The sequence below is a fragment of the Berghia stephanieae genome, chromosome 12, assembly GCF_034508935.2.
Source record: "Berghia stephanieae isolate SIO BIC M18660-M18661 chromosome 12, UCSD_Bste_1.3, whole genome shotgun sequence".
Lineage (NCBI taxonomy): Eukaryota > Metazoa > Mollusca > Gastropoda > Nudibranchia > Aeolidiidae > Berghia > Berghia stephanieae.
This window is the reverse complement of record NC_088371.1, coordinates 4,302,734-4,317,733: the sequence shown is the minus strand read 5'-3', so window position 1 is coordinate 4,317,733 and position 15,000 is coordinate 4,302,734. Positions and strand designations below refer to the sequence as shown.

Below are 15,000 nucleotides of genomic sequence, written 5' to 3'. Positions count from 1 at the left end.
TTTATCTACCCGTGGATGAAAAAATCACAGAACGGAAAATGTGAGTAAAAATCTTTTTCACTGTTTTCATATCTACTTTTTTTTTTTTTTTTGATGGAATGTGAGTGGGTTGTTCGTATATATTATGTTTTGATCGACGTATACATATATGCAGGTCTGACATCCGAACGTAGTTATGGGCCTAGTGTGACATTGTTGTTGTAATGGACAACATTTTGCGTCGTTTTTTATTTTTGAGATTGCCATTACAAACAATGAGCCCATAATAAATTGATTATCAGACCTGCAAATAAGTGTACGTCGGTTTTTGCTCTATTTACGGGCTTTTTTTTTCCCTTCTCTGTTTCATGTTCTGTCGTCGAGACGAGTTTCTATCTTCGAGATAATATTCGCATACACAAACAAACATATGGGCACTCGTGCGCTTAATTATGTTCACGAAAATTGTTCATTGATCAAACTAACAACAATCTCTTGCCAATTGTCTTCCCTCTGAAGTTAAATTTCGTTTGGAACCATAAATCTATGATAAGACGAACTGTTGAACAAATAACTCGTTTTTTTTGTTTTATTTTTTGGGGGGGGGGGGGGTGTTTTTTTGTGGAGAATCCAAATGCTTCTTTGCAATTAATTATTCCTAAACACCTGACGGTTTTAAAGTTTGAACGAGAAAAAGAAAATATTAAAATGCAAACAAAGAAACTGAAAAAAAAAACAACACTACCACAAACAACATAAACACAGTTTGAGATCGACTGATAAATGTGCTCAAAGTGCAACAATAAGCGTTAAATTATTTATTGTTTGCTCGAAGGGTTTGCACCCAAAACGTCCATTGTTTCCCACCCGAAGCCCTTCTTTCCTTGTGATTTAAATAAAACTTGTCCAGTCCTACAATTTAAAAAAAAAAACAAAAAAATTAACTGTTTTTATTTCAATTTCTATTTCGAACTGGTTCACCTCGACATAATCCCTTTTGGGTTCGAGCCTCGCTCGGCGCATAGTTTAGTCCTTGGTAATGACTCTTTTACTCCCATTATCTCACCCAAACTCAGGTGAAATGAATCCCGGGGCCCGTTGACAGCGTTGTCTCTGTTGGAAAAAAAAATGTAATAAATCTCCTAACAGCGTCATGTCTCGTTCCAATGTTAGGGTGTTGCGTTGTCAGGACCCTTTGTAAAGCGCTTTGACACGGTTATTGGATTTTTGGCGCTATATAAAAGCGCAAAGTTTTTTCGGCTTTCTTTTCTTTGAGGCGGGGGGTACCAAAATTCTCGTATTAAAATTTTTTTCGTCCTCTCCCCCCCCACCCCCCATCCCCTTTCCCCAAACCTCCTCCCCTCTTTAAGACACAATCACCGAAAAAAAAGGGAATATATAGAAGGGATCAAACTTCCATAATTCGTACACTCATAAAACAAAAGCCCAAGGCTGATACACACCCAACACGCACACACACACACATAACACACACCCCTCACACACACACATCACACACACAAAAAACCACACACACACACACATATAAATATAATATATATATATATATATAATGTATATATATATATATTTTTTTTTTTAAATTTATTTTTTTTTAATTTTTTTTTTTTTTTATCTTTATTATTTTTTATTGTTATTTTGAATCGTGTTTGATACAAAATGAACAATATGCTCGACATGAAGCAAGGGAGCAATTATATTTTAATTTTTAAAATTAATTTAATATTTACCACAATTTTGGAGCCCATCCAAAAACATTGTGGAAAAATTTAAAAAAAATATATATAAAATATTAAAAAATATATATATATAATATATATATATATAAAAATTATAAAATATAAATAAAAATTCCAGGCGGTCCTTGTACCGTTATCGTGATTCCCACAGTTGGTGTGGAAAAGATAACTCTGATTGTTTTTTCAATTATTGGCACAGACCAGACAGGTCTTGAACACGTCTAACAATATTTAGAATAACCTTTAAAACCTTTGAACCGGGAAAAAATTAATTAAAGGGACACATTTAATCCCATCTTGTTTTCAAGAATGTGGGGTTTGTTTTTTTGTTGGAATAGCCGTGATTTTGTCTCGTTCATGAATTATTCCCTGTTCGTTTGTTACTCTCTCTCTCTCTCTCTCTCTCCCCTCTCTCTCCTCTCTTCTCTCTCTCCTCTCTCCCCCCTCTCTCTCTCTCTCCACACACACCCCACATACACACACACACACCTCTCCTCAAACACACATACACACACTCCTCTCTCTCTTGTTTTATATATAAATTTTATAAAATATATATAATAATATATATATATATAAAAATTGTATGTATGTATGTATATATGTATATAAATATGTTTTTGATTTTCTATCTCTCATCCCCTCCTCTCCTCCCTCTCTCTCTCTCTCCTCCCCCTCTGTGTGTGTGGTGTGTGTGTGTGTTTCCTTGCCCTCTCTCTCTCTCTTCTCTCTCCTCTCTCTGTTTGTGTGTGTGTGTGTGTGTGTGTGTGGTGTGTGTGTGTGTGTGAGTGGTTTTTTTTTTCTCTCTCTCTAAATTTATATTGGAAAGTTTGTCGATATACCGGGGTTTTAAAACAATATTCTGAAGGATGGGGGAAAAAAGGTGTGTGGGGGGGGGGGGGGGGGGGATAAAGACAACGGTCAAAATCTGTTGTAATAATAAATGTAAATTGGCAAAAATAAACAAAGAAAAAGAATATAAACAGAGAACATAGTCCACTGCCGAAAGTGTTTGACTCTATGATTAGTGAATTCCAACGATTAAAATTTCTCCTCCCCTCCTCCTCCTCCTCCTCCCCTCCTCCTCCTCCTCCTCCTCCCTCCTCCCCCCTCTTCTCGACGACGACGACAGGATGAGACGACGATTGATGAGATGATGATGATGAATGAGATGATGATGAAATTTTGATGATGATGAGAGATGAAGATAATTGATGAATTATGATGAAGATGATGAGATGACGACGATGATGATGAGATGATGATGAAGAAGATGATATGAAGATTGATGATGATATGATGATGATTTATGATGATGATGCTGATGATGCTGATGACGAGATGACGATGAGATGATGATGATGATGAGATGACACGATGGGTGATGAGAGATAAGATGAGATGATTTAGATGAATGATAAGATGATGATGATATGATGTGATATAGTGATGATGCTGAAAAATGTGTGAGAATGATGATTGATGAATGATGATGATGATGATGAGAGATGATGATGATGATAATGATGATGATAATGATAATGATCGTTATTCAATACAGCGATTTAATCTATATAATATGGAGATAGAAACACAACTGTCGTATTCAAATATGACGCTTTAAAACGAATACTGTACTCCATCTAATTTTGTGACAATAACCCCTTCGTTTATCATGAAAAAAAAATAAATTATGATAAGCCAAACATTAAATAATATAAATAGCAATGTGTTTGTACACAAACATGCATTCCACTAAAGTCAACACATCAGGAAACACGAGTAAGCTAGCTACGTCCATTACAATGGCATCTTTCCCAAAGAAAAAAAAAAAACAACAAAAACAAACAAAAAACAACAATGCCTTTCCCAAAGAAAAACAAAAAGAGGTGATGGTGGAAGTGAAGACAGACGTGGAATGCCTCTTATCATCATCCATGCCTCATTAATCAAATATCACATAACTGAAGAACACAAAGTAACAAAACGCTTTTTGATTAATTTTTTGTTAATTGGTTGGAAATGTTTACTTCGTTTTTTTAAGGGTTTAAACTTACAACACATTAAGGTTATATCAGCACCAGTAAAAAGGAAGAAAATGGGATAGTATAAAGTTCTAGAATTACAAATTAAAGAACCCAAGAAAAGGTAAGACAAAAGGGGAATTTGTTCAAATAGGAAACAGATGTAGATTCCAAGAGCACACTATCAAAGTACTAAGTTTGAGATCACTAAAAGTCTCATCCAGACACAAGCCAGGTCCCCACTAGAGGAATACACTCAAATATTTTACAAATCATACATAATATAAAGAAAAACATAAAACAGTGCAAAATAGAGAGATGATTTACAAGGAAAAAAATTATCATCTCCCAAAACTCTTAACTAAGCATTTGACTGTTTCCGTCCCAGCCAGGTATCCGGCCAGGGCCTGGACAAAACCAAGTAATCTCATTCCAAGACAAAGACAGAAAGCAAGTTGGAAAACAGATGATATAGGGGGATAGAAGACACAATAAGTACCTCCCTGTCCACTATGGGAGGTAAAAAAAAATCAATGATTTAACGTGCGGCTATAACGTGGTCTAGTGGTATGATACCCACATTCGCCTTATAGGATAAGAAGGCCCTGGGTTCGAGCGGGCTGTAAAAAATTATATAATATAAACAAAATAAATATAATAGCCTCCAAAAAATTGTTAATAATAATAAAATAATAATAATAATAATAATAAGAATAATAATAATAAAATAATAATAATAATAATAATAATAATAAAATAATAATAATAAAAATAATAAAATAATAATAATAATAATTTAATAATAATAATAATTTATAATAATAATAAAAATAATAATAATAATAATAATAATAATAATAAAAATAATAAAATATACAATAATAATAATAACAATAATGAGAAAAATAATAAAAATAAAAAATAATAATAATAAATAAATAATAAATAATAATAATATAATAATAATTATAATAATAATAATAATAATAAATAATAATAAAATAATAATAATAATAATAATAATAATAATAATAGAAGACATTTAGTAGCGCATTTTCAAAATTATATTATGTTCAATACGCTTTATAGTTTATTTGAAACTCAAAATCAATAAATTTGGAAGGAATGGAATTGAGTCAATCATCTCTTGGGTGAGCCAGCCATTTTTATGAGTGGTTCTCACTATATTTTAACAATCAGACAATAGATAGTTCGAAGTTGACGTCACTTAGGCCTATGTTTTTGGGTTTTTTTTCCATCCTCATTCATGAGTAATTCTCACTAAACTGTATTAACCAGACTATAAACGATCATGGTTACACAACGTTTTGTGTGTTGGCCAGTTACATTTCCGGATGGCAATGTTGTGAACTTCTTAGCTAAGTGCATACTATCTATAGATAGTGTGCGCTTGGCTAAGAAGCTCACAACATTGCCATCCGGAAGTATGACGGACCAACACACAAAACTGTGTGTAATCTTGAACGTTTATAGTCTTGTTAATACAGTTTAGTGAGAAATACTCATAAACGCAAATGGCAAAAAGCAATAACAAAGACCTGAGTGACGTCATCTTCGAACTATCTATAGAAAATTTTGCTTGCTATCCTTTTGGCTAGGACGCTAGTCTATCGCAAAGTACTTTCTGTCAGATATAACAGACCCAGCAACCGAATTACTGCTGGGGGGGGGGGGGAATGGTGGTGGGAAGGATATAACAAACTAACACACAAAAGTATGTGTAACCTTGAACGTTTATAGAAGGAACGAAATTGACGTCACTCAGATAATTTGTTATTGTTTTTTAATCCCCGCCATTTGATGAACACCATCATCAATTTTATCCTTCATAATCCCGGGGAAATAAAAGGGGTTTTAACAACAACAACAAAATACAAAGTCCGTCGTATTCTGTTCTTTGCCCTCTTCATCATCTCTCCCCCCAGGACATTCCAGCCAACTTCACCTCTTTCTTACAAGACCTTATCCATGTTTTTTTTTTTCTTTCTGAAAGTGTGACCAAATCCATTTCCCTTTTCTTGTTGGGAAAGTGGTTTTTTTAAATTTTCCCTTTTCCTCTATTTTTTGCCACAATCTTTATTAAAATGATTTTCTCCGGCCCCTGATAAAAGAGTAAGTTCGAACAACACTGTTTGTGAAGGTTTTTGTGTTTTTATTGGGTTTTTCAAAGGGCATTGGTTTCCCCCTCCAGTTTCTGAGCCTTTTAAAGGACTGTTTTTCTACGGGGTTTTTAATTTCCCAATTTTTTTTTTCTGTGGGGAGATTTTTTTTGATTAAAAAAAATTAAATTAAAACAAAATTGAGCCCTTTTAAAAGCGCCCAAATCCACAAATGTGCTCAAAGCGCTTTACAAGGGGTTTCCCCGATTTAACAAACCAAAATTTAACATGTAGGACGGGAAAAATGACGCCCCTTTTTGGGGATATTGCCCAATTTTTTTTGGAAAAAAGACAAAAACTGTTACCGGCCTAACCAAATTTTACAAAACCCCGATTTCGGTGAGAAATGTGACAAAAAGCCTTTTCCCCAAAGGGCTTTAACAAGCGCCGAGCGCGAGGCCCCCGAACCCAGGCCTTCCGAAACGAAAGCGAGTGTCATACCACTAAACCCCCATATCCCCCACCTTGGGAAATGAGAGTGATAAATGCATGTTTCACAAATCCCAAGCGTTACAACCCGTCGGGAAAAAAAAAGAAAAATTTTATCGCCTAAAAAGGGATCGTGAAATTTTTTCCCCCAAAATACTGAAAGTAGTTTTTCTGCTAGGGACCCCATTGCAAAGCGCTGTGAGAAGGTTTTTGTAGATATTTCGTTTAAAAAAATGCTCTAGATCTGTTTTTTTATTGTGTAATAAATGACAAACCCCCCCCCCTTTTTTTTTCCCCCCCCCCCCCCTCCCCCCCCCCATTCATAGAATTAAGTCGGTATGTGGGAAAGTGGGGATGACACTTCGCTTTCCCGGGTCGGAAGGGCCTTTGGGTTTGAGCCTCGCTCGGCGCATATTGATTTCCCCCGGGGAAAGGGCCCTTTCTTTAAAATTTTTTCTCACCGTACTCAGGGGAAAAAAAATTAAACCCGGGCCGTTAAACCCGCGGGTTTTCCCCCGTCCCCAAAAAAAATTGGGCATATCGCCCAAGAGGGGTCCCTGCCCGCCTAATTTTTTAAATTTTTTCTGTTTTTGGGTAAGGACTTTCCCTTTTTAAAACGCTTTTAGCCTGTTTTAAGTGGGTAGTGCCCTATTTAAAACTCTTTTTAAAAAATCCCAAACAAAAACAAAAAAAGAACAAATTTTAAAACAAAAAATGTTTTTTATAAGAAAAAAAGAAGGGAAAAACGACACGATATTTAATGTGTAAGGGGCCCCTCCCGGTGTATCAAGTGTGGGACTTTTTAAGGGGGTATGTACACTTTAAAGTGGGCGGGGGTGATTTATGACCAGTGGGAAAATCCCCTTTTATGACAGATGGAAAGGGGCCCAAACAGGCTGTTTTTTATCATTTAAAGGGTATAAAGGTAGTATGTACAATTTTTCTTACAAATGGCCGCAAGGAGAAAACCCTTTGGGCTGGAATTTTGGGGGGGGGCAATTGCAATGTCCAGTGGCAAAACAAACGGAATTGGCCGCAAACAAAACTCTTTTTTACCAGTTTTTAATTTTAATGGGGGGATGTATTTTATTATCATCAACGTCATCATCAACATCATCCTCATTCCCTCATCAATCAACAACATCATCAAACAATTTTCATCATCAAACATCATCATCAACATCATCAAACATCAACATCCCCATTTTCATCATCAATCATCATCATCAAAACTCATCATCAACATCAACATCCCTCACATCATCATCATCATCATTATCATCCAACATCATCATCACATCTCAACATCATCATCATCATCAACATCATCAAAACATCCTCATCATCCTCATCATTATCAACATTTTAACAACATCATGATCTTTAAAAAAAATCAACATCATCATCCCTCAACCCTCATCTCATCATCAAAACACACATCAAACATCATCCCTCATCATTATTATCATCAAACACATCATCCCTCATCACCATCACATCATCACCCTCGGGCCCTCATCATTATCACAAAAATTTTAACATCACATTAAAAACCCTCATCCCTCATCATCATCAACAACATCATCATCAACCCTCATCATCATCATCATCATCCCGTCATCACATCATTAAACATAAACATCATCATCAACATCAACATCATCATCATCATCATCATCATCATTTATCACCACCACCATCATCATCATCATCATCAAACATCATCATCAAACATCAAAAACATCATCTCATCACATCATCACAACATCATCATCATCAACACATCATCATCATCATCATCATCAACGTCACATCATCAACACATCACCCGATTTTTATACAAATTTGGGCACAGTGATTTACATGATACAAGAAGAAAAAAAAAAGTTAAAATATTTTAATTTTTTTCAAAGAAAAATTTAGTTTCCCTTTTCCCCTTTAGTGAAAGGGACAAAATATAACTTTAAAAAATGCATAAACTTTTTCTATAGAAAATATTTTCGCTTGGCTAAGAAGCTCACAACATTGCCATCCGGAATTTTAACGGACAACACACAAAACTGGTGTATCCATGAACGTTTAAAAGTCCCGGGTTTAAAACAGTTTCAGTGACATTACTCAAAACCGGAAGGCCAAAAAAAAATAACAAAGACCTGAGTGACCCTCATCTTTGAACCCAAACAAAAAACTTGTTAGGCAGGGTGGGGAAAAAGCCTTTTACTTTGGCCAATTTATTGTGTTGTACAGAAAAAAATTTAGTTTTACAGGGCCCCCTTTTTTGGTTTGGCCCGTTGGAAAACCCTGAAAAACCCCGGATCGTAAACATGCCCCGGGAAAGGGCGGTACTCAAAAAGTACATTTCCGGGTTTAAAACTTCAAGCTTTGGGTTTTCCTCCCCATTTCATTCCCTTAATTAAAAAACCCAAATTTACCTATGGATATTTTAGGGCACGGTATTTCCTCCAGATATATATATTTTATACGAAAACCAAAAAAACCGATAAAAAATCAAAAAAGGGGTAACCTTAAAAAAATTTATTTAACCCACATTCATGCAAATTTTATAAATTTTTAGTTTTATTTAAAATTTGGCGGCAAAAAGGTCAATTGGGATGACACCGCTTTCCCGGGGTTCCCAAAAGGTCCTGGGGTTTTTGCCTCGTTTTTACGCAATTTTGGGGGTCCTTTTAAAAGGCTCTTCACTGGCATTCTTTTACCCGGGGACTAGGTGTAAAAAGAAACCTGCCGTTTAAAAAAACGTTTTCTATGTCGGAAAAAAAAAAATGTGTAATTTTCGCCTAGCATGCGCCATGGGCTCGTTCCTACTAAAATTACGTGTTGCAGTTGGGGCCAGGGGCCCCCTGTAAAAACGCTTTGGGCACGCTTTTTTGGATTTTTGCGCTTTTTAAAAACTCAAGTTTTGTTTTTAAAATTTTTTAAAGCATACTACCAACGTGTGGGGTTTGGTTTTAAAAACCACAAATCAAAATTAAATCGGTTTTCAACCGTTTTTTAACCCTCTCCTTAAACCCAACCACAAAAAATCGTCACATTCGTTACGATACAAAAACATTTTTTTTTATTTTTAAATTTCTTTTGTACATCATAAAAAATTTTAAAAAAAAATGAACAATTCGTTGAGAGCATGTTTTGCTAAAGAAAGATGTTTTAAGAATTAAAGCGCCCATTAAATTTTGAGTGGGTAAAAAATATATTTTGGTTAGAAGTTTTTGGGAAAAACCTGAAAAAAGGCGGTAAGGAAAAGTTAAAAGTTTATTTTCGTGTTTTTCTTTTGTTTTCTGGACCAAGAAAGACGTATACGTTAAGGGTGGCGTCAAAATTATTTTGAAATTTTTTTTAATCGGTTTTTTCGAAAAGAAACCTGTAAGGGAAATGAAATTGTGGTGTCGTTTTTGGAGGGAGATGGATGAACGATTTACCAGCAAAACCTTCTTTGCCCTTCCCCCATCCCCCCCTCTCCTCTCCCTCCCTCCTTTTCCCCCCTCCATCTCCTCTCCCCTCTCTCTATATATATAAAATATATATAAAAAATATATATAAAATATAAAAAATATATATTATAAATAACCCCGTCCTTTCTCCCTTTCTCCCTCTTTCTCTCTCTCTCCCCCCCCCCCCTCTCTTTTTCTCTCCCCTTTTCCCCCCCTCTCTTACTTTATCTCTTTTCTATCTTTTTTATTTATATTTTACAAATGAAACCTGTAAGGGGGAAAATAAAATTTTGGGGGCTTTAGGAGGGAGATGGATGAACGATTTCCGGGGAACCAAATTTTTAACCCTTAATCCCCCCCCCCTCTCCCTCTCTCTCCCTCTCTCTCTTTTCCCCCTTTTCTCTCTCCCCCTTTTTCCCCCCTCCCCACCCCCTCTCTCTCTCCCCCCCCCCCTTCCTTTATATCTCTATCTTTCAATTTACTATATATCCAAATATATATTTTATATATATATAAATAATTTATATATATTTTATAAATTATATATATATATATATATTATAGCTGTTCACATAGACAAAAAAAAATTTTTTAACAACTACAGAAAGGGGAAAGACCCTTCAAAAGTCCCCCCCAAAAACGTCAACAAAAACAACAACAACATTAACAACAACAACAACAACAACAAAAACAACATTAACAACAAAGTCAACAACAACAAAAAACCCTTAAAAAAACCCAAAGTCAACAACAACAACAACAACAACAACATTAACAACAAAGTCAACCAAAAACAAAAACATAAACTAAAAAATATAACGATTCCCCCAAGGGGTTTTGCTAATGACCGAATAGGCCTGAAACATTTTCCTTGTTCATTAAAACCCCCCTTTTTTTTTTTTTGGTTTTTTTTTTTTTTTTTGGGGGGGGGGGGGGAAAAAAACCGGTTTTACTTTCTAAAATTTATATTTATTTTTATTTTTCTGTTTTTAATTTAGGAGAAAAAGATTACAAAATTTTTTATTTAGAAAAGTCAAAACCAACATTTCAAATTTTTTATCAGTTTTTCTTTGATTTGACTTTTGCTCACTTCGACCCTAATAAACCCTTTTGATTTCAAGGCTCACGAACCCAAAATTTTTTGAAATTTGAAATGGAAAAGTCAGAATCCTGGTTTTGGGGATATAAAAAAAAGGTGACGTCACCAGATCTTTTTTTATTGTTTTTTTGCCATCCACGTTTATGAGTAAATTTTCACAAAAACTAACCAGATCAAAGTTTTAAAAGGGTCACATGGTTTTTTTTGTTGGGCCATTAATTTCCCCGGGTGGCAATGCTTGAGTTTCTTACCAAGCCACACTAAAAAAAAATAAAAAAATTTTTTTACGGGAAATCTTTCATTTTTTGGAAAAACCCAAAAATTGTTCCCATAAGCCACTCCCTGCCGCTTAAAAAACAGGGTCGGACTTTTTAAAAACCAGGAAAAGCTTGAATCTTAAAATTATTTTCTTTTGAAAAAACTCTTTTCAAAGGGTTGTGCCGCATTCCCTTTCCCCCCCTCCCCATCCAACTTTGAAACATCCTACCAACCACTTTTAAACAAGACCCCCTTTTTGACTGGGGTAACTTCAAAAAATCGCTCCCGCTTTTCCCCTAAAACCCCTGAACTTTTGGGGCCCTTTTTGGAAGAAGGGGAAAAGAAAAAGGAAAAAGAAAAGGAAGAAAGGAAGAAGAAGAAGAAGAAGAAAAAAAGAAAAGAAAAAAAAGAAAAGAAAGGGAAAAAGAAGGAAAGAAAAAAAGAAGAAGAAGAAGAAAAAAAGGAAGAAAAAAAGAAAAAGAAGAAATTTTAAGAAAAAGAAGAAGAAAAGAATAAAAGAAAAAAGGAAAAAGAAGAAGAAGAAAAAAGAAGGAAAGAAAAAAGAAGAAGAAAAAGAAGGGGAAAAAGAAGAAGAAGAAGAAGAAGAAAAAAAAAAAGAAGAAGAAAAGAAAAAAAGAAAAAAGAAAAGAAAAAATGGAAGAAAAAAGAAAGAAGAATTTTTTAAAAAGAAAGAAGAAGAAAAGAAAAAAAAAAGAAAAAAAAAGAAGAAGAAGAGGAAAAAAAGAAGAAGAAAAGAAGAAGAAGAAAAAAAAGAAAAGAAAAGGGAAGAAAAGGGGAAAAAAGAAAAAGAAAAAAGAAAAAAAGAAAAGAAGAAGAAAAAGAAAAAAAAAGAAGAAGAAGAAAAAAGAAGAAGAAGAAGGGAAGAAAGAAGAAGAAGAAGAAGAAGAAAAAAAGGAAAAAAAGAAGGGAAAAAAGAAGAAGAAGAAAGAAGAAAAGAAGAAAAGGAAAAATAAGAAAAAAAGAAGAAAAGAAGAAAGAAGAAAGAAGAAGAAGAAGAAGGAAGAAGAAGAAGAAGAAGAAAAGAAAAAAAGAAGAAGAGGAAGAAGAAGAAGAAGAAAAGAAGAAGAAGTGGGAAGGAAAAAGGAAAAAGGGCCGGAAAAAAAGGAAGAAAAATTTGAAAAGGGAAAAAAAAAATTTGGGCCCAAAAAAAAGGAAGGGGTTAAAAAGGGGGCCCCCCCCCCCGGGGGGGGGAAAAAAAAAAAAAAAAAAAAAAGGGGGGGAAAAAAGGGGGGGGAAAAAAAAAAAATTTTTTTTTTTTTTTTGGGGGGGGGGGGGGGAAAAAAAACCCCCCCGGGGCCCCCCCCCGGGAAAAAAGGAAAAAAAAAGGGCCCCCCCCCGGGGTTTTGGGTTCCCCGGGGGGTTCCCCCCCCCCTTTCCCCCCTTTTGCCGCCCCCCCCCCCCTTCCCCCCTCCCTTATTTCCATTTCCAAAAAAACCCCCCTTTTAAAAAAAAAAATCCCCCAAAATTTTAAATTAAACCCCACCCCCGCCCCCTAAGCCTTTAATATTAAATGCTGTTTCGCATTCAAAGACAAATTTTTTTTAGTTTTTATGTTTTTTTTGCTTTTTGTTTGTTTTTTGAAAAACCATGCAGAAACCCGCAAGTTTTCGGGGAAATAAGGACCCTTCGCCTAAAAAAGGGATTTTTCGGGGTGGTTAAAGATGTTGAAAATTTAATTTTAATTTGCCAGACATATCGACTTTGTTATTTTGTATGGAAATTTTTTTTAGGAGAAAGGGTACCATATTAAAGGGTTCCCATTGCCAATAAATTTTTTATTTTTGACCGTTTAAAAATTTAATTTTTGGGGCCCTTTAACATATGGGTTTGTTCCCACATAAAACCCCTTTGAGAAAGATGGTTTCCCTAAGACTTTTACTAACAGACACTCACTATTTTGAAGATTTTTACATTAATACTGTAATTTTGGAAAATAAAAATTTAAACGAGGGCGATTCTTTTGAGCCCTCCAAAAAGACAAAATCGGTCCTGTAAAAAAAGGTCCGTAGGTTGGGGGCGCAAAAAAACTGGGAACAAGGGGAGCCAATTGGGGAAAAACCCCCAAAAAATTTAAAAGAAAAAAACCCATCAAATTTGGCACGCAATTTTTTTTAAAAAATCATTTGAGTCCCCAAAAGGGGTCCCTTTTTTTTTTTTTAAAAAGTTTGCAAGTTACCCCCATATCAACGTAAAAAATTTTATAATTTTTAATTTTGCCATATTCTGGCTCGTTTTGGAAATATTTTTTTAAAATTTTGAGCTTTTATATACGCAATACCCAACGGCTCAACGCTTTACGGGGGTCCCTGACCAACACCACACTTTTTCATTAGAAGGGATTGACGCCTTTAGGGATTTTGAAATTTTTTTTCGACATAGTAAAGGAGGTACCCAATTTACACCTATACGGGAGAAAATTTGGATAAAAGTCGTTTCCAAGACTCTTATGCCCAGCGAGGCTCGAACCCAGACCTTCCGATCCGAAAGCGATTTTTCATCACATCTAACCTCATAGCCTCACATTTAACAAGAGGGCTTAGGGAACTTTTTTAAAAACCCAAATCATTTCTTTAAAAGAATAAAAATATCCTTTTCTGTTTGTTTTAATTTTTTAGAAGGTTTCATCATTATTCTCCTACATTTCCAAATAAATATTTTGTTCAATCTTTGTTTCCACGCTTCTATCCTCCCGATCCAAAAAACAGAACCTTAACAAGACAACAAACCTTTGAACAAAAAAAAATTCCATTTAACAAAAAAGTTGTACTCTCCGAACCCCCCAATGGATTCCAGTCGAAACGTCATTCCTTCCTAATCCCATGGTAATTTAGCAACACTGGCTCAAAATATGGGGAAAATCGACCCCGAAAAAAATTTCCCCGGGCGAGCAAAAAAAAACCAGAGGGAAAAAAAAGACAACATTTAATCATTTTTTATTTTTACACTTCGACAAAAAAATTATAAAAATTCACCCACCCATAAAAAAAAAAAGGAAATGATTTTCTTTTTTTAGAACCAAGATGGCCGCCTTGGGGAGGCGTGACTCAACTATTGAATCGTTTCCGATTGGTTTAATGGGTTTTTGGGGTTCGTCGCTGACGTCCAAATTTCTTAATCCGTTGAGCCGGGCGGTAAAGTTTTACTCTACCTCGTGCCCCAAACTCTTTAACTCGTAACGTCACTTCCCTCGATGACGCAGGTAACTTTGCAACGGCCAAAAATACGAAACAATGGCACCCCTTTAAAAAAATTTCCCGGCGAGCATAAAAGCGATTCAAGGGAAAAAACATAAATATATCTTATTTTGACTTTACACTTTTTGATCACAAAACAATGAAAAAATTTTAGCCACATGAAGTTTTAAAAGTAATGTTTTCTTTTTTAAACCCAAAATGGCCGCCCTTCCGGGGGGCGGGCACAACACTGAATCCAATTCCGATCGAATTGCTCTTCCCCAATGAGTTTTTTAACAATTTGAAATACGCGGTCTTGCATTTAAATTTTGGCAGGAAATTTTCTAATTTCGCCCCAGAATAACCAAAAAAAGGTACCATTTTCTGTTACTGTTAGGGGTTTAACATACGTGACGCCTGTTTTCGTTGCTCCCTCAACCCAAAATCTATATTTTCACCTTTATCGGTAAAAAATGGGTTAACCAATTTAAAAATAAAAATCCAAATTTAATTTTTTAAAAAAAAAAACTAATTTATTATCTTGCTAATTATTTCTTTTCCCCCTTCTGTACAAAAAGAACTTACTCGTCGAAAAGATAAGATCGCTACCAAACCCCAGTCTATC

General features: G+C 35.0%; 1 protein-coding gene across 1 annotated transcript in view; it reads left to right on the top strand.

The window, feature by feature from the left end:
* Nucleotides 1-15,000, top strand: part of LOC144957890 (homeobox protein Hox-B4-like) — a 64,561-nt gene that overhangs the window by 298 nt on the left and 49,263 nt on the right. The window contains exon 1 of the mRNA XM_078889415.1: nt 1-40. This exon is cut by the window's left edge and continues 298 nt beyond it. Coding sequence (XP_078745541.1) covers nt 1-40 — 40 coding nt within the window. The remainder of the gene's footprint in view (nt 41-15,000) is intronic.